Source organism: Ambystoma mexicanum, chromosome 3p (assembly GCF_040938575.1).
Source record: "Ambystoma mexicanum isolate Mex_15411 chromosome 3p, UKY_AmexF1_1, whole genome shotgun sequence".
NCBI classification, from domain to species: Eukaryota; Metazoa; Chordata; class Amphibia; order Caudata; family Ambystomatidae; genus Ambystoma; species Ambystoma mexicanum.
The window spans coordinates 881,872,530-881,897,855 of record NC_090925.1 but is presented as its reverse complement, the minus strand read 5'-3'; the positions used below and the strand labels follow the sequence as shown (position 1 = coordinate 881,897,855).

At 46.4% G+C, this 25,326-nt stretch overlaps 1 protein-coding gene across 1 annotated transcript in view; it reads right to left on the bottom strand.

The window, feature by feature from the left end:
* Positions 1–25,326, bottom strand: part of EIF3CL (eukaryotic translation initiation factor 3 subunit C like) — a 384,931-nt gene that overhangs the window by 213,441 nt on the left and 146,164 nt on the right. Inside the window, exon 8 of the mRNA XM_069652105.1 lies at positions 4,100–4,221. Within this exon, the coding sequence (XP_069508206.1) occupies positions 4,100–4,221 (122 nt within the window). The remainder of the gene's footprint in view (positions 1–4,099; positions 4,222–25,326) is intronic.

Sequence of the window (25,326 nt, the reverse complement as noted above, 5' to 3'; positions counted from 1 at the left end):
AACCAAAAGAAACAAGTGTACAAAATCACATTAAAAAATGTGAGTGGGAAAAAGGGTCTCGCACTCTCCAGGTTAAAAAAAATAAAGTCCTCAAAATCCAGATAAAGTTGCTGGGGGTCTCTAAGGTGGAGGGAATTAGCACATTTCTGAGAATTCTCCCCAACAATTACCAAGAAGAGCCGCAGATGGGCAGGAGGGAGGGTTCGCATGTGAATCCATGCCAGACCCATGCCGAAGAATAACAGTTACACGTAAATAACTTGTTCCTTCTCCAGCATGGGGTCTGGCATGGATTCACATGCTCATTAATAAAGAATACATAGCACACTACAACAATACACAACCACAGGAGGTGGCAAGGCTCAACAGAAGCAATTACTCTTACTTCCGGAACAGGATAACCTTCAAGCAAAGAGGATGTGTAGCACTGCTTCGCCGACCCTGGACTTGTTACGCAAGATTGTATGCAGTACCCTTTGTGTGCACTACAATAACCTTGACCTCTTGGCAATAGGGACCCAACCTTTGGTAGAAGTCTAAACTACACAGGTTGGTAGTGTGTCTAAGCAGCCAGACTTCTCTCAAGAGGGGTCAATGTGAGCAGTAATGTTGCGACACAGTTTCACAGTAGCAGTTATTCAAATAAACACTCAAGATTTCTTGATAAAAATAATTATTAATTAATTTCACAATCAGTTGTATGAGCCTTCTTCAGAAGGGAGCAATATACATAACATTTAAAATACACTTCAAAACACTGGTTCTTCAAATCAGATGATACCCATTGGGGATGGCACATAGACACTTCCTACAGACACTTCCTACACCCTCAGGTGACTTAAAAAGCCAGGACACTGGATATTGACCGATCACTGGTACATTTGGAGCAATACTGAGTTGGTGTAAAAGATAGAATAGAGGAATAAAACAAAGGTTAACTAATAATTAAACAGGCAAGTACTTTTGAAAACCTTCCAATGGGAAATAAGTTAAACCCTTTCCTGGGGGGGAAGATAAAGCACAGAGTCAAAAGGTAAGAAGAGTCTCTCAGGGAGCCAGGACAGCCTATGTTAATTGCACAATGTCAAGGGAAGATCTTCTTTGCAGGTAGGTAAAAAGTCTTGTAATGTTTTTAAAATTGTTTGTAGAAAAGAGAACACTTGAAGGGCCACATGCAGGGCGGCTTGAGGGGCAAAGCTTTAGAAACTCTGCAAGGTAACAAAGACAGGTCTCAACTGAGAGCAAGTAAGGCTAGACAACAAGAGGCAAGTTCTCTTTACAGTATCTCTGGTAATACAAAATGGTTCCAGCTGGCTTCTGTGCCTGTGCAGCTCTGCAGATCCTGTTCCAGAGCCTCAGTCATGGGGACAAGAGGGAGGACGTCTGGGGACTCCTGCTCTGCAATGGGAAGGTCACCGGCAGCAATGGGCAAACTTCAATTCAGCGATTCTTTGGCGATTCAGCTCCTCGCGTCTGACAGCAAATAGCAACACTGCGGTTCTCGGATCCCACTCTGGACTTTCTTCGGGGTCCAGAACTCTTGAGGTGGCTAAGGCTTGGTCAGTCCTGCATCAGGGAAGTCCGGAGGATCTTCCTAGCGATCGGATCCGACTTAAAAGCTGCAACGCACACAATCTGGTGTTCCTCTCCCTGGCACATTGGTTCCAGCAGCAGTGGAATTACAGCCAGCTCCGAGAGGATTTCCAGAGAGGCTTACTTTGGAGTGGATTGTCCCACCAACTCAAAAGGGAGAAGTCGTCCTTGCAGGCCTTCTCTAGTCAAGGCGAATTCATAGCTTCAGCACAGCAGCAGGGCTTTACCGGACAAACCAACAGTCCAGGAGTTGCAGCAGGTGTCTCTTCCAAGTTCTTCTTCGGATCCCTTCATCCAGTAGTCGACTGCCTTCCAAGCCAAAAAGCCTTGTCTTTTATGCAGGTTTCTACCATTAATTCCAGAGAGGCAGGAGACCTTGTGGAGTCTGGCCCACAGGACAAGGGTGTTCTGTGATGGTAATAAGCAGGACTTTGGGTAGTGGATGGAGAATCCGGGATCAGTCAGCAGCCTCTGTGTGTCCGGATAAGCCAGTTGTCGAGGTATGGGTACATGTGTATCCCCTGTAGACAGGCACTTTGTAAACACCCTGGGCACAGACTTCAGTCCGAAGGGGAGGGGCTTGAATAGATAGTGCTTTCCCTACACTGAGAAGCACTGGAATTTACAATGCTTTTCTTGAATGGGGACGTGGAAGTATGCGTCCACCAGATCCAGCAACTTCAGGAAGTCTCCTTCCAGTGGGCCGAGCACTTACTGAGACAAGACCATCCTGAGTTTTTGGGACTTGACGTATTTGTTGAGGCACTGCAGGTCTAGAATAGGCCTCCAGCTGTTACGCTCACCTGGCTCCCACAGGGGCGTCGATCTGAACTGGACAGCTGCGGTCTCCACCAATGTGATGCGTAGTGCCGAGATGACTGACTGGACTGGCCCACCTAGCTTCGTTTCCTTGTCCGGTAGGAATATTCTTCTGCAAAAGGAGAAAGGGAATTAACCACCCGTGGAGTTGAGCGTTACCCCCCCCCAACCCCCACTCCCACTGTTCTCCCCACTGATCACCTTTGATGTCCCCTCTTATAGTCTCACCTGATGGTTTGGAAAGATGAGCTCTCCATCCTGCATAGAGCGCGTAGATAACCAGTTGCTTCACTGGCTCGAAGGAATTGGATAGTTCTAGAACAATATTGACTCGGAGATTCCCGGCAAGACGCCGTAAGTATGTAGTTCGTAAGAGTTCAAATGTCTGACTTTCACTTGGTCCGATTCCTTGCAGGTTGCAGCTTGACACTAGCGAAGAGTTCCTCGTGGCAACGGGTAATATTCAGGTAAGGATTAGTATTATCCAACACAGTTCGATAAAATAATGTCAATATGTAACCTGTTGCTTTCTCCTTTATTCAGGCGCTGAGAGAAAGTATGAAGTCTCGGGGAATAATGCCTCCGGGGGTAAAATCAGGTAACCCGGTCTTCCTCGTCAGAGAAAGAAAAATCCATGCCCTGGAGTACAGTTGAGGCCTCCCCCCAACCCCCTTTTTTGCATCCCGAGGGGTCGGTTTCACGCTTAGGGGTGGCATCCTCCACTTCTCTGGTGTCTTCTCCACCGGATTGGCCGAGGGCTCCCGCCTCAGGGGCAGGGATACTGTGGGTGCCGCAAGGACTACCTGGACTCGGTCAGCCCTCTTGGCCTTCGAGAGGGCGGCCGCCACCAACTCGATCATCGAAGATCACCTGGGCCTTCTGCGGCAGGTCGGCCACCATTTCCTGTGCCTTTGTCTTCTTTGGCTTTTCCTGCAGCTTCGCTGGGTTGCGCGGCGGCTGACGAAAACAGACTCGCAGTGCTTGGCCTCGTCTTGGGCCCCCCCGGATGGAGCGCCCTCAAAGGTCTAAAACCTGTGCCTCTGCATCCCCCTGCTTGCCGCACGGGGCAGAGGCCTTGGCATTGAGCCACACCGCCAGCCTTCTTTGACGGTATTTGTGAAAATGTAGAATAGCTTACGGAGCAAAACAAGATGCCTTCCAACACTTGAACGTGCGGTACAAATCTGAAGATGGCTGCCAGAGGAGGGGCTTAAGGAGAGTCATTGGCAGGGGGCAGTGCAGTCATTGGTTCAGAGGAGAAAGACAGTAAGTGAAAGTGAAACGTTTTTTTCTTTTACTGAGGATTCCCGGCCTGCTGAAGGGGAATATTCATGAGCATGTGAATCCTTGCCAGACCCCATGCTGGAGAAGAGGGGAGAGGCCTTGCAATAGCCCATAAAGTGTGGAGGAGGTTTGGGTTGGTCATTAATAGGGAATGGGGTACCATGTCTCTCCTGTGGGTACCCCACTCCCAACCTCCAGGACCATCCACCCAGGTGATCCTCCCTCGCTTCTCCACCTCGAGAGCTCGGATCCAAGAGCAAAGGTCTTTCCCTGGCCACCTGAGAAGAGGATCCAGGGGGTTTAAGGAATGAGAATACCCTCACTTTTCTCACAGCATGTATATTCATCAAAAGTTAACGTAGGAAAGGGAAAGAAAAGCAAAGCAAGATGGCATAGAACTTACTTCTTCAAGAACTTGGATGCCAAGGATGCATATTTGCCTTCTTCGTCATCGGATGAGGAATCAGAATCATCCGAGTCAGAGCCCCAATCTTCGTCTGAGGACTCATCATCATCCTCCTCCTCCTGTGTGAAGAACAGCACATGTCAGGTCAGGCTCAAGTCAAAAGGCTAACATCACTAAGAAGGGACAGCAAAAAATGCATAGATACTTTAGCAACTAGTTCCGGAAGCACCTCAAGACCTGCCTCTTTTCTTCTGCCTTCGCTCCCTCTCGCCCCTGCTGATCTGTTCTCTCTTGGCACTGTGCACCTGGCCACCCTCTGTCCTTCGGGCCCAGGTACCTGCTCACCCTGCCACCCTCCCGCACTGCCTCCGGGCCACCCCTTGCACTGGGGTCTGGATCTGTACCCATACAGCCCCTCCCCCTTTTTCTTCCTGCACTTATCAGACCTACCCTGTCTGCAGCCTAACGTAGCACTTGCAAATTGCTGGCTGCATTACCACTGTTTGTTGCCTTTATTATTTATTTATTATTTATCTGTTTCTCCTCTGCTTCGCACTTTCCACTTCTCCCTCCTTCCATGCACTTTTCCCCTCCCCCTCTCCCATGCACTTGCACATTCTCAATGTCACTGGGTCTAGTAAGATCGCTGTTTTGTTCTCCCCTGTTCTCCTCCCTTGCCGCGCTCTGAAACACTGGTGTACGAGCACGATAGAAATAAAATATCAATAAAAAAACTAGTGTTACCGGGTGAATGATTTTATAAAAAGGGCGGTTTTGTTAAGTCCTATCTGAGACAAGACTTTAGAAACCCTTCCTTAGATAAACCCCTTCGTTTAGCCTGAACTACCCAAAGTTTTGGTAGCAATGGCTGAGCAGCCAGGCTTAGTCTGAGGGAACGAGGGCTGTAGTGAAGCACACAGTATTTCAGCCTACACTTAGTTCAAGCAAACGCACACTAGCAGTTATATCAAAATAAGAATTTTGAAAGCAGATACATTTAAGTAAGGTAAGTACTAGCACACAGCAGCATTAAACACAGACCCAGACGGAAGTGTAAGAAGTGGTTACCATGGTGTAGTACCTCTTCTATGTCGATTTACCGAGTCCTGCTATATGACTTCCAGTCCGGAGCACAGCACGAACCATGGTCACTGTGGGAACCCTGCCTAACGAGGCAAAATGCCACATGCAGGTTGGTTTATATAACGAGTGACTGCCGGCAAGCAGAGCTATACTAACTTTGTCCTCGCATATCCCTGTCATATTGACTGAAGAGGAGGCCGTGGGGTTTAGGAACCTTGAGCCTCTATCGTACCTATTATCAATACACATTTTCCGTAAGCGGAGCTACACCAACTTTTTTCCGTTAACTTACTTCTGCTATATTTACTGAAGAGGCGATCGTGGGGTTTAGTAACCTTGGAGCCGCTCTAATACACACTACTTGTGCCTGCTTCTGTGTTGGGAATAAAACCCCAGAGCTGTGTTACTTACCTGTTACTGTTCTCCAGCATGGGTCTGGCATGGATTCACATGGTCATGAATATTCCCAGTTGTCAGGCTGGCAATCCACGGTAAAAGAAAAAACAGTTTCACTTTCGTTCACAAACTGTCTTTCTCCTATAAACCAATCACTGAGCTCGGGGTCATACTGCCCCCAGCCAATGACTTACCCCTCCCATAGTCCCTCCTCTGGTAGCCATCTTCAGATTTGGTAGCACAAAGTGGCAGTATGGCCAAGAAGAGCCGCAGAGGGGCAGGAGCGATGTTTTGCATGTGAATCCATTCCAGACACATGCTGGTGAACAACAGTTACAGGTCACATGCTGGTGAACAACTAGTTCTTTCTCCAGCATGGGGTCTAGCATCGATTCACATGCTCATGAAAAAAGAATACATAGCAGTACATACATACATACATACATACATACATACATACATACATACACAACCACGGGGGTGGCAAGGCTCAACAGAAGCAATTACTCTTCCCTCCTCACCAGGCTCACCTTCAAGATAACATGTTGCATAGCACTGCTTGGCCGACTCTGGACTCCTCTCTGGAATCCTGTTGACGCAGTAGAATTTTGTGAAGGTGTGCGCAGAACTCCACGTAGCAGCCCTGCAGATGTCTAGCAGGGGTACACCAGACAGGAACGCCATTGTCACAGCTATCGCTCAGGTAGCGACAAGGAGTGATACAGCCACAGAGCCACCAGGAGATGGAAGCCTTAGACAAGGCCTTCCCAAGGTTCACAGGACCAAAGTTCACAAAAAACTGAGCAGTCTTACGGAAACGTAGGGGCCACAAAACCTCATCGCTCCAGCCACATCCAGCGAGTGCAAAGTCCTTTCATCCGGCAACAAATGCATCAGAAAAAACACAGGCAGCACCAAGGGTTGGTTCAGATGAAATTCCGACGGAACCTTGGGCATGAAGGAGGGGTGTGTCCGCAGCACCACCCTACTCTTGTGGAAAGTCAAATAAGGCTGCTTGCAGTACAGGGCCTGGATCTCACCTACTCTCCTGGCAGAAGTGATGGACACGAGGAAAGCAGTCTTCGTAGACAAGAAGTTAAGCAGAGCTTGATGCATCGGTTCAAATGGGGCTCCCATGAGCCTAGTCGGCACCACGTTGAGTTCCCATGCCGGGGCAGGCACCTTCACCGGCTGGAAGGTAACAGTCCTTTGATGAACTCCTTCACTAGACAGTGTGACTAGAGAGAAGACCGTCCCAGAGACCTGGTTTAGCGGGAGATAGCTGCCAGATGAACTTGGAGGCGTGCGCCAGCCCCGACTTAGCCAACGATAACAAGTACGGAAGGACCTGTGGGGCCTTGACCCTCAAAAGGGTTAATCTACCGCAATCGGCACCAAGTCGCTAAAAGCTTCCATTTGTGTCAGTAACACTTCAGAGTTGACGACATCCTGCCCTTGGCGAGGACCAGTCTGCAGGCAGCTCGTAACCAAACTCTAAAGCTGCAGGAGCCAGGCCCTCAGGTTCAGCAATCCTGGGTCGTGGTGCAGGAATGCGCATCCATACCTGGAGAGAAGATCTGTGACCACTGGCAGCTTGACTCGAGGAGACGCTGACATGCAGAGAAGGTCTGGGTACCAAACTTGCCTCTGACACGATGACGCGACAAGGATCATCTGGCACCGCACGAGTTGACCGATTACTCGTAGCGGCAGCGGAGGGAACATGTACCGAGACAGGCCTTCCCAAAGGAAGGAGAATGTGTCCCCCTCCGGCCCCCCCCTTTCCCCAGCTGGGGGAACCTGCTGGCGAACCTCCAGCACTTGGTGTTCGGCGCCGTCGCAAACAGATCGCTCTGGGAACTGCCCCACTTGAGGAAGAGTTTGTCCACTTGACCCTGCCGAAGCTCCCACTCGTGGCAAGAGCGCAGCTCCCTGCTGAGGGAGTCGGCGCCAGTGTTTCTTACTCCTGCCATGTGAAAAGGAATGAGGCACATCCCCTTGGGCGATGGCCCAGTGCCACAACTCCTGCACCTCTCGAAAGAACTCTCTTCAAGCACGGTCCTGTCCTTGAAGCTTCCGGACACCTGGATCCAACAGGAGTCCAGGAATTCCTGGAACGGTCGCATCCACGACGACATCATGCTGAGTAGCGAATTGATGGTCCTCACTGTGGCAATCTTCAGTGCTAAGAGCCGTTGCACTTTGCCCAAAATGGCCACCATCCTCTCTTCCGATGGAGCCACCAGACAAGATACCATGTTGGGTCTGGACCCCAACAGCGCGTTCTGTGATGGCGTTGAGCAGGATTTTGCATAGTTCACAGAACGGCAGATCTGTCAGCAGCCGGATGGTCCTCTCCGTGTGATCGATTGTCGATGTCCATTCACCTGGCTAGGATGAGAAATTAGTCGTGGTACAGGTAAACATGAATTCCCTGTAGTTGCACCAGATCCAGGCACTTTGTAAAGACTATGGGCGCCGACTGCAGTACAAACAGGGGGGGGGGGGGCTGAGGGGAGGGGGCAGCCTTGAACTGGTAGTGCTCCCCTTGTACGACGAAGCGCAAGAACTTGCAATGTTTTCCGCGAATGGGGATGTGGAAGTGCGCACCCTCCAGATCCAACGATGACAAAGTCTCCAACCTCCAGTTGACCAAGCACGTGCTGCAACAGAACCATCCTGAATTTCTGGGTGTCAACAGGGTCATAGGTGGTGGTGTCGCCGGCCGGTGTTGTCAGCCTCCTCTTCTGAATCTCCGACACCAGTGTGTGGAAGGTCGAGAGAATATCCTGTGGCAGATCTCTGGGAGGTGCCAGGGAACAGGGTCGCTGGGCCCAGCGTCCGTGTCTTTGTCCAAGTCAATGTTGTCACCACCTCCGGCGGTAATCTCCTCAATGCTCTGTCGTCGTCACCTCCCTCCTGGATGGTGTAGCCAGAAGCGATGCCCTCCTCGTCGGACGAAGAGATCCGTGCCCTGGAGCTCTTCCACGCCCCCATTCCTTGGTTCCTGAGGGGTCGGAATCGGGCTAAGGTCTGGCATCCTCTTCTCTGGAGTCTTCTCCACCGTTTTAGCCAAAGCTTCCCGCCTGGGAGGAAGAGCCACCCTGGCCGTCAACGGGGTACCTTGGACCGGATCAGCTCCTTTCGCCTTCAAATGGGCGGCAGCAACCATCTCGATGGAAGAAAAAGATTTGGCCTGGACCAGCTGGACCCTGACTGGCAAGCTGGACACCTCGTCCTGCTTGGCCTTCACCGGCTTCTCTCGCAGCTTCCCCGGGGTAGCCAACATTCTTTTTGACGAAGAACTGGAGTGATGGCTGGAAATCGAGGCTGATGGAGACCATGAACGCACACTGACCGTTGCGGGACCCGCTTGTGCAGCGACAGACGGAACCAGACTTGCGGTGCTTGGCCTCGTCTTGGGCCCCCACAGATGGAGCGCCCTCAAAGGACTTAAAAAACCTGCTCTGGCTGGCTGTATCCGGCATGCCCCTGTGGACCACACAGGGTAGAGGCCCTGGCTTTGAGCCACACCGCCAGTCAAACGTGTCTATCTTTCATTGTGCGCTTGGAAACGCCACGGCATATCTCGCAATCTTCTTTCTTGTGCGTCGGGTGAAGACAATAAAAAAGGCACTGGGAATGTTTGTCGTCCGTGAAAACATTCTGCAAACTGGAGCTGGTGCAGAGCTTGAAGTGGACATGATCCGGTGCGGTGTAGGCCGGATGGCCTTCTGGAAACTTCCAAGAAGGCAACACTTGATGATTTTTGCCCTTGAGGGGCGATGAAAGTTGACGAAAAACTGGTCCCAGTTAATCAGATGAGTAAACGATGGCACACGGGCTCGATTGAACAAAATAGGGTTTTCCTAACCAAAAAAAGTACAAAAAACACAGAAAGCTCCAAGAACGAAACGCGAGGACTCAACACTTGAACGTGCTGTAAAAATCTGAAGATGGCTGCCAGAGGAGGGGCTTAGGGAGAGTGCAGTCATTGGCTGGGGTAGTATGACCCAGAGCTCAGTGATTGGTTTATAGGAGAATACAGTTTGTGAACTAATGTAAAACTTTTCTTTTACCGAGGCTTCCCGGCCTGACGAAAGGGAATATTCATGAGCATGTGAACCCATGCCAAACCCCATGCTGGAGAACATAGGCACCTCGCACTACCTCAACCGGAGAGGTGATTGAGATTATGCAATCCTTGGATGTTCTTGTAAAAGCCATCTGTGCATACATATACATTGGATTAATATAGCCAATATAGTTACGTGCACACAGGCATTTCCTGTTCTTGCAGACTGGAGAAGGTGACCGCGGGCTATTCGTGTACCTTGGAGCCTTTTTGCCATCAGTGCATTTACCCCTATTGAGAATATAGTCCTGCATAAGCAATGATTATGCACTCGTCACATGGAAATGCCTGCAGTCACAAGGAGTCGCCCACTACAATCTGGTGAACGTGCAGTATGCATTGTAACAATAAATGCTGCTCGTTACTTTAAAATCAAGCCACCAAAAGACTTTTAAAGCAGGCAAAGTCTACCATGGTAGGAATCACCAATTCCATCTGTGACCTGAATGGCACTGAAGAATGTGAACGTGGGAAAATAACCTTTCTTAAAACCAAAATGTAATCCTACCAGTAAGTCCAACTCTTCTCTTGCGACAGCTGCCGCTACAGAACTTACTGCAAACCAAGTTAACCCATCTCTTCAAGATAACATGATGGCCATAGCTATGAGCTTAGCGGCGGAGTCGACCATGGATCTTGCTATGCCTCCAATTCCTATCAAGCTACGGCCTCTAACTGCATTACTTTGCAACCGTCATGCTCTCCTAATTTAACGGCGATTGGGAATCTGGGAAACAAATATTGGGTGTTGAGACAATGGTTGGATCCATTATAACAATTCAGCATACATTGATATAGTAAATCAGCCCAAGACAGATACAAATAGTGGGCGTTAGGGAGAATTTTCATTTTAGTGCTCAATTCCTCCCACCTTAGAGACCACCAGCTCTTTTGCTGGACTTTGGGACTTTAATTTTAACCCTGGAGTGAGCGAGACCTTTTTCTCACTCTCTCGTGTGCTTTGACCGAATTTGGATTATGCGTTTCGTCTGTTTTTGGAGTCCGACAAACTCCATAGTCATCTACTTTTTGTATGGTGATAGCACCTTCAGCGCAGTGTCACAGAGAAATCTGTTCCGATTTCTCATGGGGTTTATATATCTTTTTGTGTGAACTACTGTTCCCAAGAATAGTAAAGTGAAATTGACTTTACTTCCCTTTTCTCTTAGTATGTCCAGCACACACCAACTTATGCCGAGTGCTGGGGGAGTTACTTAGTAGCCCCTTATCCTACTCTCATGTAACATTTTTAGGTTACCCTCACTACTTTTAACGGCTGGTGGCAGTGGTTTAATTTTCCTAGCATTGTGCTTTTCTACCGCAGGCTGAATCCTCAGCTGCCGTATAGCACCCATGGGAGACCATTATGTCAAAATGGCCCAGTCTTCTTTTTTTGTCTGTTTGTGAGGTCTTTCTTGGGTTTTACTCTGTGTGTAGAGGCAGAGTTTAGCCCTTTGTTCGTTTTGCCTTGGACGGGTTTCAGCCCTGAAACCCACCTCTGGCTCCAGTGTGTCTGGTAAGACCATATTTGAGGGAGGTTCCCAAAACTCCCCTGTCCTTTGTCTCGAGGAATGCCTGAATGCAACCAGTCCCGATTGGCTGGCTGGCTGTCCATTCCGGACAGCCACTCTGCTGTGACTGAGAGCTTAGGCTTTGCATTAATGGGAGAAACCCGCTTAAAATGAGTGTTTCGGGTTAGAGTCGACCACTGGGAGAAACACCAGACGAAGAAACCGTGAACGAAGCTTGCTGCATCCTCCTGGATCTTTGAATTGCCCAGTGAAGCCCTGCTGCTGTGCTGAAATTCTTTCTAATACCGACAAGAGTAGCTCCAGAAGGGACTACTTCCCTTGGGTTAGTGGGACCAACTAACACAGAGACGAACTACACTGGACCATTTCGCCAACTGGCTGTACTTCTTGGCTGCTGCAGGAGCAGCGTGCCAGGGGTCGAGAAATCTGTAGTTGAGTGAAACGTCTGTGTCCCCTAAGGATTCCCTCAGAAGCAGCCCGACCAAAGCTCAAGTCCCCTCACCAGAGTGCAGGACCCACAGAGTGAACGAAGCCCAACGGGTATCCGTGGGGGGTGCCGTTTATCATGCGCTGATACCGCCAAGTGCAGCTGAACCGAAAAGTGCCCGTAGCTGCAGACTACCTCCAAATTGCTGCCTAAAACTCAGGCGATACTCTCTGATCCTTCAAGTAAACGCACAGGGAAAGGTGGCAGGAATTCCCAGATCTGTCAAACTAGGGCTGGCGGCACAGATAATAGCCACAAAAGCCAACAAAGAGGGGGGATTCATATTCACCCCGCTTCGCATAGATATATACATTTTGACACTTGCAACGATCTATGCCCCAAACACCGAGCAGGATGTGTTCCTGAGGGTAGTCCTCTCTGAACTAGGGGGAGATCCTGTAACGGGGGGACTTCAACATAGCATGGGACCCCCAGAGAGATAGGAGCGCAAGACACACGCAATACCATGCCCCATCAATGGCCCTTAAAACTAAAATGAAAAACCTGGGAGACCACCAGGGTGCGCAGGTGTGATGGCTTCTTGAGCGCTCGGCTCCTTGAAGGCCCACGAGGAATGGCAGAGGAATAGAGCTTGCCCAGCCCGCAAGCAGTCCCAACTGAGTACCTTAGCACAAGGAGTCTGCCACAAGTGGCAGAAGTTCAGAGATGACATGGATCGTTCTTCACTGAAAACGAAGAGAAGCAAGGCAAGGCCCCCGGCCCGCGGGGCAACGACTGCAGTGCCATCCCTCTGCTTGGCTGTGTGGGTTTGTTGGGTTTGTTCTGAAGCCCCGAACTGAACCAAAAGCAGCAGCTCGAGCAGTGCGCAAAGGAGAGCGAGCCATATGGAAGAATCGTAGCCGCGAGCAGAGGATCAGACCCGGATAAAAGTGCCTCCGGCTGCAGAAAGCACGAGGAACGCGAGGGCGCTGCAGTCGACAGCGGTGGATCGACCATTGGGAGGAGTCTACAGCAGCGCCAGGACCGGAAGCGTGCTGCCAGACAGAGTGGAGAAAAGGCAGCCCACGGCACAACTGACGCAGCACAATGGAACGGCCGGCCACCACAGTGCGGCAAGAAGCATCAGCGGCATCCACACAGAAGGCTCGAGTCAGAAGCACCCGTCTTCGGTGACATCAGGTAAGGAGAGGGGGAGGTAGATGATAGTGCCCAGGAAAGGTTGTGCAAGTGGGACCGCGCACGGTCCTAGCGCAAACAGCCACGGACAGAGAAGCACCGTAGGCCCTCCCCGAGGGATTTGGAATTTCGCCAAGCCTGCAGTTGGAGAGAGAAGCAAGAGACACAGGGCGCCCGTCCCCAGGGGATGCAGCTTCTCCAAAGCCAGAGCAAATAGCAAAGACAAGGGGGAGACGACTCGAGGCAGTGAAAAGCCCTCCCACCTCATTCATAAAGTAATCCAACAGCTTTGTGCACAATCGCCTGACCCTACCACGAGACATTTGGTGAGCATACATCCCCGGTCCCCCCAGTGTTAACAGGATCACAGCCTTCAAAGCCGGCAAGTATAAAAGATGCCACTCGCCGAGTGCAAGCATAGATCCATCCCCTCGGGATAGGCCTTCCAGAGCCAGGGTTGACCGATGCAGCCTCCTCAAGAAAGCAGGCAAGCAGTGCAGCGAAGACAGACATCACACACACACTGCCGCACCCAACACAGAACGATCACGCTCCAGCAGAAGCTGGGAAAGATAAAGCCCCAAGACACCCCATAATAGGCACGCCCGAATTGGAAACAGAAAACATTCCTCACACACACACCCAGTCCCTGAGAGGAGCAAAGAGCCAGTTGTCAGCAGAGGGGGCTGTGATGGTGACCAGGGAGTTCCCCCTCAGAGAGGTGCCCCCCGATCTAGCTCTCATTTCGATGGTGGCCCCCTGAAAGGGGCGAGTGGTACGCATCACGTAAATCGAAGCAACGGCTCCAGGCAGATCTCAAAGAAGAGGGGTGCACTTTATGCAACCACACCAGATTAGGAGTGGCAGTCTCCGGGGGAGACAGAAATAAATAACTAAGCGCACATGCAAAGCGAGAGACCCATCGACAGCCCAGAGATTACTAGTGTCGCCGGAGAGACAACCATGGCTGCCTCCCAGTTCCAGAATTCCCCTCATCCCAGAGGGGTGACTAAGATATCTCCACAAAAGAGGATGTGTGCCTCCTGCTTGACAAGATCTGCTCACTCAAACAGTAGGACTACTATGGTAAACGCCCCACAGGAGAGAATACATAAGATAGAGGACAAAGTGGAAGCACTGGAGAACTATCTGCAGTCCACAGAAATCAGAAATGAAAACAGTCGGTTCCAAGATCTGGAACAAAGAAACCTAGACCTGGCAGCAAAAGTCGATGATTTGGAAGACAGGAGAGCAAACATAAGGCTATAAGGCCTTAAGGAAACCCCCAAAGAAAGAAGAGAAGGGAGAAGGGTCAAAGCGCTGGTGGGCACGCTCCTCCCCCCTCTGCTAAACTCCGAACTGGAGTTTGACCGATTCCACAGAGTGGATGGCCCCCCCTCCGCCCCAAAAACCCCCAGGCGGCCCACAATTTGTTTTGGCTAAGTGCCAGCACTATCGGCACAAAGTTGAAGTTGCAAGCCAGGGAACGAGAGCACATACACTTTGAAGATTCAAGAGAGTCGAAGTCTATCAAGACCTGTAGGCTACTACGGTCGCGCATAGTGACGGTCAACACTTAACCACCTGGCTGCGAGAGCATGATATAAGGTACAAATGGGGCTTCCCCTTTGCGCTCATGTTTGACCATGCTTACGAAGAATATAGAGGGGTCTCATGAGAGGAAACAACTAGTGTGTTGCAAGGCCTGAGAGAAAAGGAAGGCACAGCTGAAGGAGAGAGGACTTCTTCATCGGAGCCAGCAAGACCACCAGTCGGAAAGGGGCCGATCATAAGGCAAAATAAAAGACTACACCCCCTGAGTGGGTGTTCAGTCTTTTGAGGTGGTAGGGTGGTTGAACCGCGATATGGTGACCGTGGAGCTGGACCTGGGCCCTAGCAGTAACAGACTATGGGTATGCAACAGCATGCTTTTTAGGGATAGACCTTTAGTGAATCGCTAAATGAAGAGATACAGGAATTCTTTAAAAGGAATGATACAGGGGAACAACGGTATGGGAAGCAGCAAAAGCCACGATAAGGGGTTTACTAATAGCACAAGGGGCACCCTTCAAAAGAATCAAACTGCTTAGAGAAATCCAATTGAAATAAGTAATTGGGGAGAAGGAAGTAGCCCTGGAAGGAGAGAAGGGGGACATAGCTGAAGCACTAGCTGCAATCAGAGAACTCGGGCAGGAACTCTGGTAGGGGAAGGCCCTATCCCATCTTAGATCCGTCAAACAACGATACTACGAAAAAGGGGACAAAGGGTGCACACCCCTTGCGGCTAAATTAAGGAAACAAGGCACTGAAAGAGCAGTCAACAAGATAAAATCCCAGTCAGGTGCCACCCTAAACAACCCAAATGATACAACGGCCTGCTTCTCACAATTGTACAAGCAGCTATACACTTGAAACTGCGGCCCCTCCCAGGAGAGCACGGTGGAGTTCATGACCATGGTCACATTCCCCCCCCCACACCCCAATACAGCCCTCAGACCGTGACAAACTGAATGCTCCTATAACGACCGATGAGGTGGACCACGCCATCTCCAACCTAAAAGCAGGATCTGCACCGGGTCAAGACTGTTTCACCCATTACCATTAAAGGGTGCAATGACCCCATTCTTGTCACTTGTTCAATGATATCATGGCCACCGGACAAGCTCCGCCCTCATTCACGGAAGCCAGAATAATCGCGATACCTAAAGATGGGAGGAATAAACTTGAATGTGGCTCTTATAGGCCAATTTCATTATTGAACGTAGACTCAAAACTATACGCTAGCATACTGGACAACAGGCTGAGTAAAGTCCTCCATCTATTGATTCAGTGACCAGGTGGGGTATGTGAAGGGAAGGCAGGGCACGGAAAAAGTCAGCAAAATGCTAAACTTGATGGCTTCGCTCGAGGCAAGCAACGTCGACCCCACTTTGATTTCGGTCAACGCTGAAGAGGCTTTTGACCGAGTGGTGTGGCAATTTGTGATCAAAATTCTACGAAAAGCAGGCCTGGAACCAGGGTGGGTGCAGGTGGTGCGAGCACCCTACAACAACAAAAGTGAGAGTTGTGGTCAATGGGGTGGCATCCCCTCCATTTGTTTTGACTAGAGGAACCAGGCAAGGGTGCCCCCTCTTGACGTTGGTCTTCATCCTGGTCATGGAGCCCTTGGCCCAGATTATTCGCGATGACGACACGATAAAGGGCCTCAAAGAGTTTCGCAAAGAGTATAAACTAGCTTTGTCCACAGACAATATCTTAGTCTATGTGACAGACACCTCTCAGTCTATTCCAGCACTCGTAGGCAGGCTGGAAGAATACGGCGCGCAGGTTTCCATACAAATCGCAACAAGACTGTGGCCGTGTCACTCAATGACGTGAACATACTCCCAGACTCGAGCCCATCCAGGTGGGGTCTGAAATTGCAAGCAACAGTATAGGTTACCTAGGGATTACCATAACAAAAATGTTGGAAGGACCTGTATCAAGCGAATAACAAACCACTTTGGTCAACCATTCAGCACAACAGAGAATTGGCTGAAATTAAAGCTTTCTTGGGCGGGTCGGTTCACAGCCATAAAAATGAACGTCCTGCCGTGTTTTTTTTTGTTTCAGTCTCTCCCCATCGCTCTCCCAGACTCCTTTTTCCAAAGCCAAAAGCACTTTGCTTGCGTTTCTATGGGAACGGAAGAGGCCCCGGATTTCATATAACGCTTTTTCTCCCAAAGTAAAGGGGAGGTGAGGTCTGGCATTTCCAGACCTCCATGAATACTACAGAGCGGCACAGCTGCAAATCCTCGTAGACCATGGTTGAAGCGGATGCAACGTGAGTAGTGGATGGAACAGGCAGGAACGGATGGAACAGGACGGAACTGATGATAACCATATTACACTACCACGCTTACTCTCTCCTATATACCAACACGCACCTAGAACACAATGATACTATGACACATTCGGTATAGCTGTTCTCATACTAACACCCGCCACATACTCATCACCCTAATTAAACATCAGCTAAGCACACTGTTAGCTTAAGCGTCTCCTCAGGCCTAACACAGCCCTAAACAATGCATACACCTGGAAAACTGCCTTTTTGCCCAGATAACCCTGGGAGAATGGCTTTGGGACCCACTGAGAGATTCCATGCAAGGCGTGAGAGCACCCGGTTCTAGAATTGTTATAGACCATATGGAAAAAAGGAAACCCTAATATGACCTGAGTCACAACCTGGCGCCCCCCTCCCCCTCAGTTGCATCTGGGCTCCCCCAATCAGAGACCTCAAAGACCCAATTTGCTTCCAGCCACAATATGAGCAGTGGCTAACCAGAGCAAGTCAGATGTGGAAGGATGGGGCTTTGACTAGAGAAGAGTTGGAGAACGCACAGCAGGGTCTAAAGATAAAGCCACTCCCATATCTGCAATTGAAGAGGTTCCTTACAGACTAGCAATGGAAAGATCAGTTGCAATGCCCCCTCACCCCATTCGAAAGCATATTAAATGCTCATCCAGGTACTAAAGGGTATATATATCACCACAACAATGCACCATCAAACATTTGAGTGCCATGAAGGAGTGCATTATTAAACCAGACAAAGGCATGAACATGGTCCTCATGAACCATATCAAAGAGGCCCATAGACAACTGCTGAACAAGGATTGCTATGCTAAATTAACAAATGATCCATCTGGAACCATGAGTGATAAATTAGAGAATCTTTTACAGACATGGAAAGAGAAAGACTTGTTGGAGGAGGAGATTTGTTCTTACTTACATCCCAAGTTCCCGGTTATTCCGACTATCTATTTTCTGCCTAAAGTACACAAGAGTCTTATTAGGCCTCTGGGCAGACCTATAGTCACTCTATGCGGGGCTTTGCTAGAAAATACTTCAAGATTTATAGATGAGACTCTGGTGTCCTTTGTTACTACTTTGCCATCTTATCTTGGAGACACCAAAGATTTTCTAATCCGTATAGAAGGAATACCCTGGGAATCCACTTATTTATTAACACTGGATGTAGTCTCTCTCTACACGTCAATATGACACACAGATGATCTTAAAGCATGTGAACATTTTCTGCATACAAGATCCTTGAATTACCTTAAACATTCTCAAATTATTTTGGAAATGATTTTGCTTTGCCTTACTAACAATTGTTTTCTTTTCAACAAGCAGTTCCTCATGCAATTACAAGGTACTGCCATGGGGTCTACATTTGCCCCCTCGTATGCAAATTTATTGATGGGTTGGTGGGAGAAATGTGTGGTTTGACATCCCAGAAACAGTCATCATACATCCAAGATCGCCCTCTGGCTGAGATATATAGATGACTGGTTTATTATTTGGGAAGGAACTAGCACAGAATGGTTGGATTTTGTTGGATTTTGTCACAGTACTCAATAACCTCAATTTGCAATTCACGGATAGCCACAGCAAGACTGCTATCCCATACTTGGATATTCTCGTTACTGTGGCTCAGGGTGAATTGATTACCAGTCTGTATAGAAAACACATTCCACTCCACGCCAAGAGTAACCACCCCGCAGCACTCAAATGGAGTATCCCCTTTGGGGAGTTTATTCGCATACGCAGAAATTGCTCTGGCCAATACATTTAAGCAAGGGGGCTATCCCAAAAAAGTGTTGGAGAGAGCCTTTCAGAAAGCTAGAGCCACTGATCACTCCCTACTGTTAGCAGACACTACTGAACACAGAACTACAGACACGTCTTATTTTAACCTATGGTGAAGGTGCCCATAATATTCGACAAGTCATGCAACGACATTGGCATATCCTTAAATCAGATGAACACTTAAATACCATTCTGGGTGATCGCATTAACATTACTTTTCGCAGATCCACTTAATTTAAGGATACACTAGTTCCCAGTTTTATGAGGCCGATTGACAATGCATTGACCAACGGATGGTTAAACGCCAAACCACGAGGCTTTCACAAATGTGCCAAATGTAAAGCCTGCACTTATGCAGTTAATAAGACGCGTTATATACACATCCTGTCCTGGGTAACAATGTTCAGATCGCATCAAGAATCACTTGCGATAAAGATTTTGTGGTTTATGTTTTGAATTGTCCCTGCAACATGTGGTATGTTGGCAGTACGAAAGGCAAATTGAAGCTTGAGAATGCTTCAACACATCAGAGCCATAAGAAATGTTGACTCTAATTATCCAATGGCTCTGCATTTTCAGTCTCAACATGGAGGTAAATTGGAGGGTTTCTCCTTTTTTGGTATCCGGACAGTGCCTAAATCACCCAGAGGTGGTAACCGGGAGTTACTGTTGAGACAACTAGAGACCAAGTCCATTTTGGATCTTGAGACAAAAAAACCCAGGGGTCACAATCTTGAGGAGCTATACACGTTTAGGTTTTTAGGGACTAGTATATTTTCTGAATTTAAAAAAAAAAAAAAACTTTTTTGAAATGTATGAAACCTTTAACGTTTTAGAGTGACCCTCTAGTGTTATCCTGGCCCACACAGTTATATATATATATATATATATATATATATATATATATATATATATATATATATATATATATATATATATATATATATATATATATATATATATATATATATATATATATATATATATATATATATATATATATATATATATATATATATATATATATATATATATATATATATATATATATATATATATATATATATATATATATATATATATATATATATATATATTTTCCCTTTTTCTCCGACGCACTTTACAGGTTGTTTTTTCCAAACGTATGTGAAGCTTTTCTTGAATATGATTGTTTTTAACATGATTTTTAGGAGGGTGTTTTTTCTTAATCTTAAATATCTTGAACATTTTTTGATATAGCTTGGTTATTGGACTCCCCATTGCTTGTTCTTTTTAACTCTTTTCCCACTCACTTGTCTCGCTTTCTTTTATTGATGATTCATAATTTCCAGCTTTTAGATGCAGTCTCGTTGAATCGGAGATTTCCCAGAGTTCGTCATTTCTTTCCTGGGTTTATCGTGCTCAATAGGTTTTTTAAGGGAGTAGGTTGCCACTTAAGATGGCAATTTTAAGGGTTCTATGCACTTGCACTTTATTGGGGACAAACTCGTTGTCTACTCTCCAGTCGTCCATGTATGCATGTTTTGTGACATGAGTATTTTTGGCCAATCTTTTAGAGACCATGGTATTTTATCATTTTGTGATATACATATATTGATTTTTTTTTATCCACCGGATGTTAAACTGTATAATGTTATTTATATTGGCTATAGACTCATGAACATACTAGTGCATCCATGGGCTCCGAGCACTAGGCATAATATTATTCCTGTTTAGAAGAATGTTTTCCTTTAACTCCTTTGCTGCTAAAGCACTATGCACTTTATATTGTTAACCACTGTATTATTGAGCTTGATATGTTTATCAATTTGTATACATATGAGTATTTAAACTCATATGATTATGCATATAGGTTTGTGTAAGACTCGTGGTGAACACTTGGCATGATTATATATATATTTTCATGTATCAGCTAGTAAACTGTACGAATGATGGATGGGTGGGTGGACTGAGGGTATCAGGTAATAATATCGCCATATATATATATATGGTCGCCGTAAATAATATCGCCGGGAAAATGTTGTGGCGATATTATTTGGGTGATCATATATATGGCGATAGTGGCAAAAAATGTTTTTTAAAAAATGGGGTTTGCGGGGGTGTCCCTCGCATGTTCCATGCAATAATGTCGCCACAAAAAACGACAATTTTTCGGCGATTTTTGTATGGCAAGATTTTTGTGGCGACATTATTACATGGAACCGGACTTAGTTGAGGAGATGGCCATAATAGCGGGAGAAATTAGTACGGATCTTGGATTTGGGATGTAGACTAATGGTGGATGCTTTATAACGGCATCTTCTTCAAAAAGACATAATATTATATTGTGTCACATCCCTTCAGGATTATCATGGCTTTGAAACACATTTTCATTTTGAATGCAATGTTTTCTTTTTTCAAACTCATATTTGATATAATTTGTTCTGCTTCCGCCATTCACCCGCGTTTTCTGCCATTTTCTCCTCAGTCCATGCAACTATTACATCTGCGTACTTGCTGTTATATTTTGTACCATACAACATTGGTTTAATGCTTTCATGATTGTAGTGTGTTTTTACTTGTATAATACACTGCATGTCGTTATGCAATGCTGTTTTTTTACTGTTATAAAATGGCCGCCATTTGTTCACCACATTGTATTCCCTTGTGAATGGGGACATTCTATGCACTAGTATCATAGAGGTTTTAAAGCATTGATAAGGGGTCCTTTTTCCATGCAATTCCCTACCTACGTGAACAAGCGGTCAGTGTACCGCAAACGCGTCGTTTTGTTATCCAGGCTTTTCCTTTTGCTGCACCTTTTACTAATAAAGAAAAATTTGTGCTGCCTGGACCAGCTGTATGTAATATATATATATATATATATATATATATATATATATATATACACACACACACACACACACACTTTCCAAGGTAAAGGCAGCAACACAGTTTATTAATATAAATGCGTCAGGAAAAGGAACCATGATGATAAAAGAATGACGCGTTTCGCGGTACGCAAACCGCTTCAACACGTAGGTTACAAACACAGATGATGGACTGAGATTTAACCCCCGACAACTCTGATTGTGCATAGAGAGTGTCTACCTGCTTAGTGCCGCTTTTTAGCATGTTTTGTCAAGCAGACATCTTTAAACACTTAAATAGTATATAATTCCCATGAGAAAGTGCAGACAGTTACCACTTACACACAAAGCATAAAAACTGTGCTAAAATGTTTTTAGAACAAATTCACAATTTCAAAACCTATGCAATAAAGACAAAAATGATGCTGTTATAAATAAAACTACTATCATAAAACATTTGTTTCTTACATGCTGTCTTTTTGTGTGTCTAGTGTCTAAATGACATTACGTGGAAACGAAAAAGATCGAATCCTGCTCGTGGCTGCCTAATGAAAATCAAAAGAAAGCAGCCTTTGCAAAGTGTAAATCGGCTGAAATGTTTGTGACCTGCCAGAGCAGAGATGTGCTGCACTGCATGTATATTGCCAGATTGTTTAAATGCTGTAACTGTGTATCGTACAGCAGGATTGGGTAATACTTAAAGAAAAGGCATGTTAGTAATGTTCCCTATTTAATAGGGCTGTGCAAATACGCAAGAATAGATATATAGAAATATATGCAAATTGCATTTTAGCAGCAAAGATTTGTGTCATCATAGCAGCAGAAAATAAAGTGCATAGTGCTCTCCGTCCATGCATGTCACTTTATAAATGTAAGGCTCTGTAGTAGGATGTTAATATGTAGATTGTAGTATTCTCATTATATTGAAATAAAAATCTCAATTTAGTTTACTCAGAGTCTTCAGTGCATGCATGGGCTGCTGGTTTTTAGAACTAAAGAGGGGAAATGTTTCCCCTTATAAAGTGCAAAGTGCGTGCAAATATTGCTTTGTTATAAAGTGCTGTGTGCATAAAATATCCATATTCATAAAAATGCCTAGAGATCATATTAGTAAAGTATTAGCCCATATACATGCATCTTTGTGTTAAAAAGAAGGGGGTTACAAATACAATTTAAAATCCCTAGATGTTGCATCCATTGAGAAATATCACACATTTATACAGTAAAATAGATTAAAACAAGTCCAAAAATCTGTGTTGAAAGGGCCACTTAGAATAAGTACCAAAACCTCTACAGCTACAAGATAAAAACAATATTTACAAACACTCAATCCCTAAGAGAAAAGACCTGGGCCATGATTATATGTGTATATATATCTCAACACCTATTCATTCAAACAATAATGGAGCGAGAGAGATATTCATACATAGGGAGCATAAATGCAGTTGAACATAACATAACTCGAGGCATAGCAGAAAATATATATATATATCCTTGTCTATACTTGGAAGAAATGACAGCAATGTAATGCATGTGAAATCTAATCCGAGCAAACCAGAGACCGAGTCTACAAAAAACCCTCATGTACCCAGGAAGGTATACAATTCCTCAGAGGTTATGACCCCCTGGGTCATTTTGTCTCGAGGTCTAAGATACATTTGGTTTCCAATTGTCTTAATGTTAGTTTGCGATTACCTCCTCTTAGTGGTTTGGTTACTGTGTGTATTCCAAAGAAGGTAAAACCCTCAAGTTTGCCTCCATGTAGGTTCTTAAAATTTTGGGCCATTGGATAAGTCGGATCAGCATTCTTGATTGCCCTAATGTGCTGTTTTCCTTTGGTGCTTCCGACATACCACTTGTTACATGGGCAGTTTAACACGTATACCACATTCAGTTTCACAAGTTATTCTAGACACAATCTTGATGTTCTCTCCTAAAATGGGATGTAAATAGCAATTAGTGTTAGCAGCATAGGTACATGCTTTACATTTAGAACATTTTTGGAACCCGGTCTTTTAGTGTTCATCCAACTGGCTCCTTAATGGTCATAAAGAGGACTCATGAAACTGGGTAAAAGGGTGTCTTTAAATGAGGACGATCTACAAAATGTATATATAAACTGTCTGAAGATCGTCCATTGTGGTCAAATATAAAATGCATAACTGCAGACTACTCATGCAGTGGCACCTAACCCCACCAGCGCTTGGCAAAAATGTATGCCGACATCAGTCCCCATTGCTGGCATGGGTGCGCACTGATCAGCACACATTGGCACCAGTGGTGGGAGTGTCCCAGCATACAAACCTACTGGAAAGAGATTCATGAGAGAGGGCATCCATACGGAACTCACCCCCCTTTTTGATGCTATTCGGTGTTGATCAAGTAGAGGGGCAATACCAGGTACTCCCACACATGCTGAGAAATTTGCTGTTGGCGGTGCATGTCTGTGTCACTAAAAAAAGTGAAAGGGTAACACCCTGCCAGCCAAGCGTGACTGGTTGTGCATGTTAAGCAAAGTTTGTATGCAGTACCCTCTGGGACTACAGGTATAGGAAACCCAACCTTTGGTATAAGCTTGTATGACACAGTTTTGGTAGCGTGTTGAGCAGCCAGGCTTATCTCAAGAGCCGTCGATATGAGCTGTAGTGGAGTTAGAGATTTACAGCTCCAGGTATTCAGATAAACTCTTAAACTCAAGGTTTCTTGTATAAACAATTATTAATTTATGTATCAGTCAGTTAGAATAAGCCTTCTTCAGAAGGGAGCAATATAATAGAAACACACAAATGCACTTCAACACTGTACACTCTTAGTTTCTAAATCAGTAAAGACCCTTTTGGGATGGCCCACAGACACAACCTACACCCACAGGTGACTTCAATATCTTACTGTTGGCATTTAGAATACTTTTAGAAGTTGGTAAAAGGCAAAGATTATTAGAACAAGAGACCACAAATATTCTTAAGCAAGCAAATAATTTTGGATCCTCAAGAAGAGTCATACAATTCAATAGGCTAAGACAAAGTCAATGGGCAAAAGTCACAATGAGCACTTCTGGTAAGTAAATGAAAAAGTCTTTGCACAAGTTCTTAGGAGTCTTTGATGAAAAGAAGAATCAAATGTAGGGCCACAAGCGGTTTAGGCTTGTGAGTTGTAGAAGTTGCAAGCACTCTACAGTAAGAGGTAAGTTCTCTCAGACATTTTACAGTACCCTACAAAAGAAAAAGATGCAGCTGATGAACTCGGTTCCTGTGCAGCTCTGCAGATCTCGCTATTCCTGGGCTTCAGTCGTGGGACTCCTCCACTGCACTGGGACGGTCAAAACTTGCAACCGGCAAACTTCACTTTCAGTGGCGGTTCAGTGTTTCAGCTCCTCGCGTCTACTGCAAATAGCAACACAGCGGTTCCTGGCTGTAGAGATGGACTGTCCTTGCTTCTGGGGTCCCGCACTCTGTTGAGGGGGCTCAGGCTCAGTCAGTCCTGCTTCCTGGGAGTCCGGAGGATCTTCCAAAAGCTCTAGGCCAGCTTAAAAGCAACTCACACAATCTGGTGTTCCTCTCCCTGGCTATACGGTTTCCAGCAGCAACTCTGTGGAAGTTCAACCAGCTCTGAGATGGATATCCAGGTGGCTTACTTTGGAGTTGATTGGTCGCACCAACTCAAGAGGAGAAATCACCCTTGCAGGGGCTTCTGTCGATGCGAACTTGCCGCTTCAACACTGCAACAGGGCTAGACCGGGCAAACCAACGGTCCAAGAGTTGCAGCAGGCATCTTCTTCGGTTCCTTCGTCCAGTGGTCAACCCTGCCTTCCAAGCGAAAAGACTCACCTTTTATTCAGTTCTCTCCCATTCATTCTAGCCTAGCTGTCAGTCACCCAGCAGGCCCATTTGTTTTGCTTATTTAATCACGAAACACATCGCTGTATCACAGTTATGTGAATAGCTGTTTCTGAACGTACAGACTAAACAATATT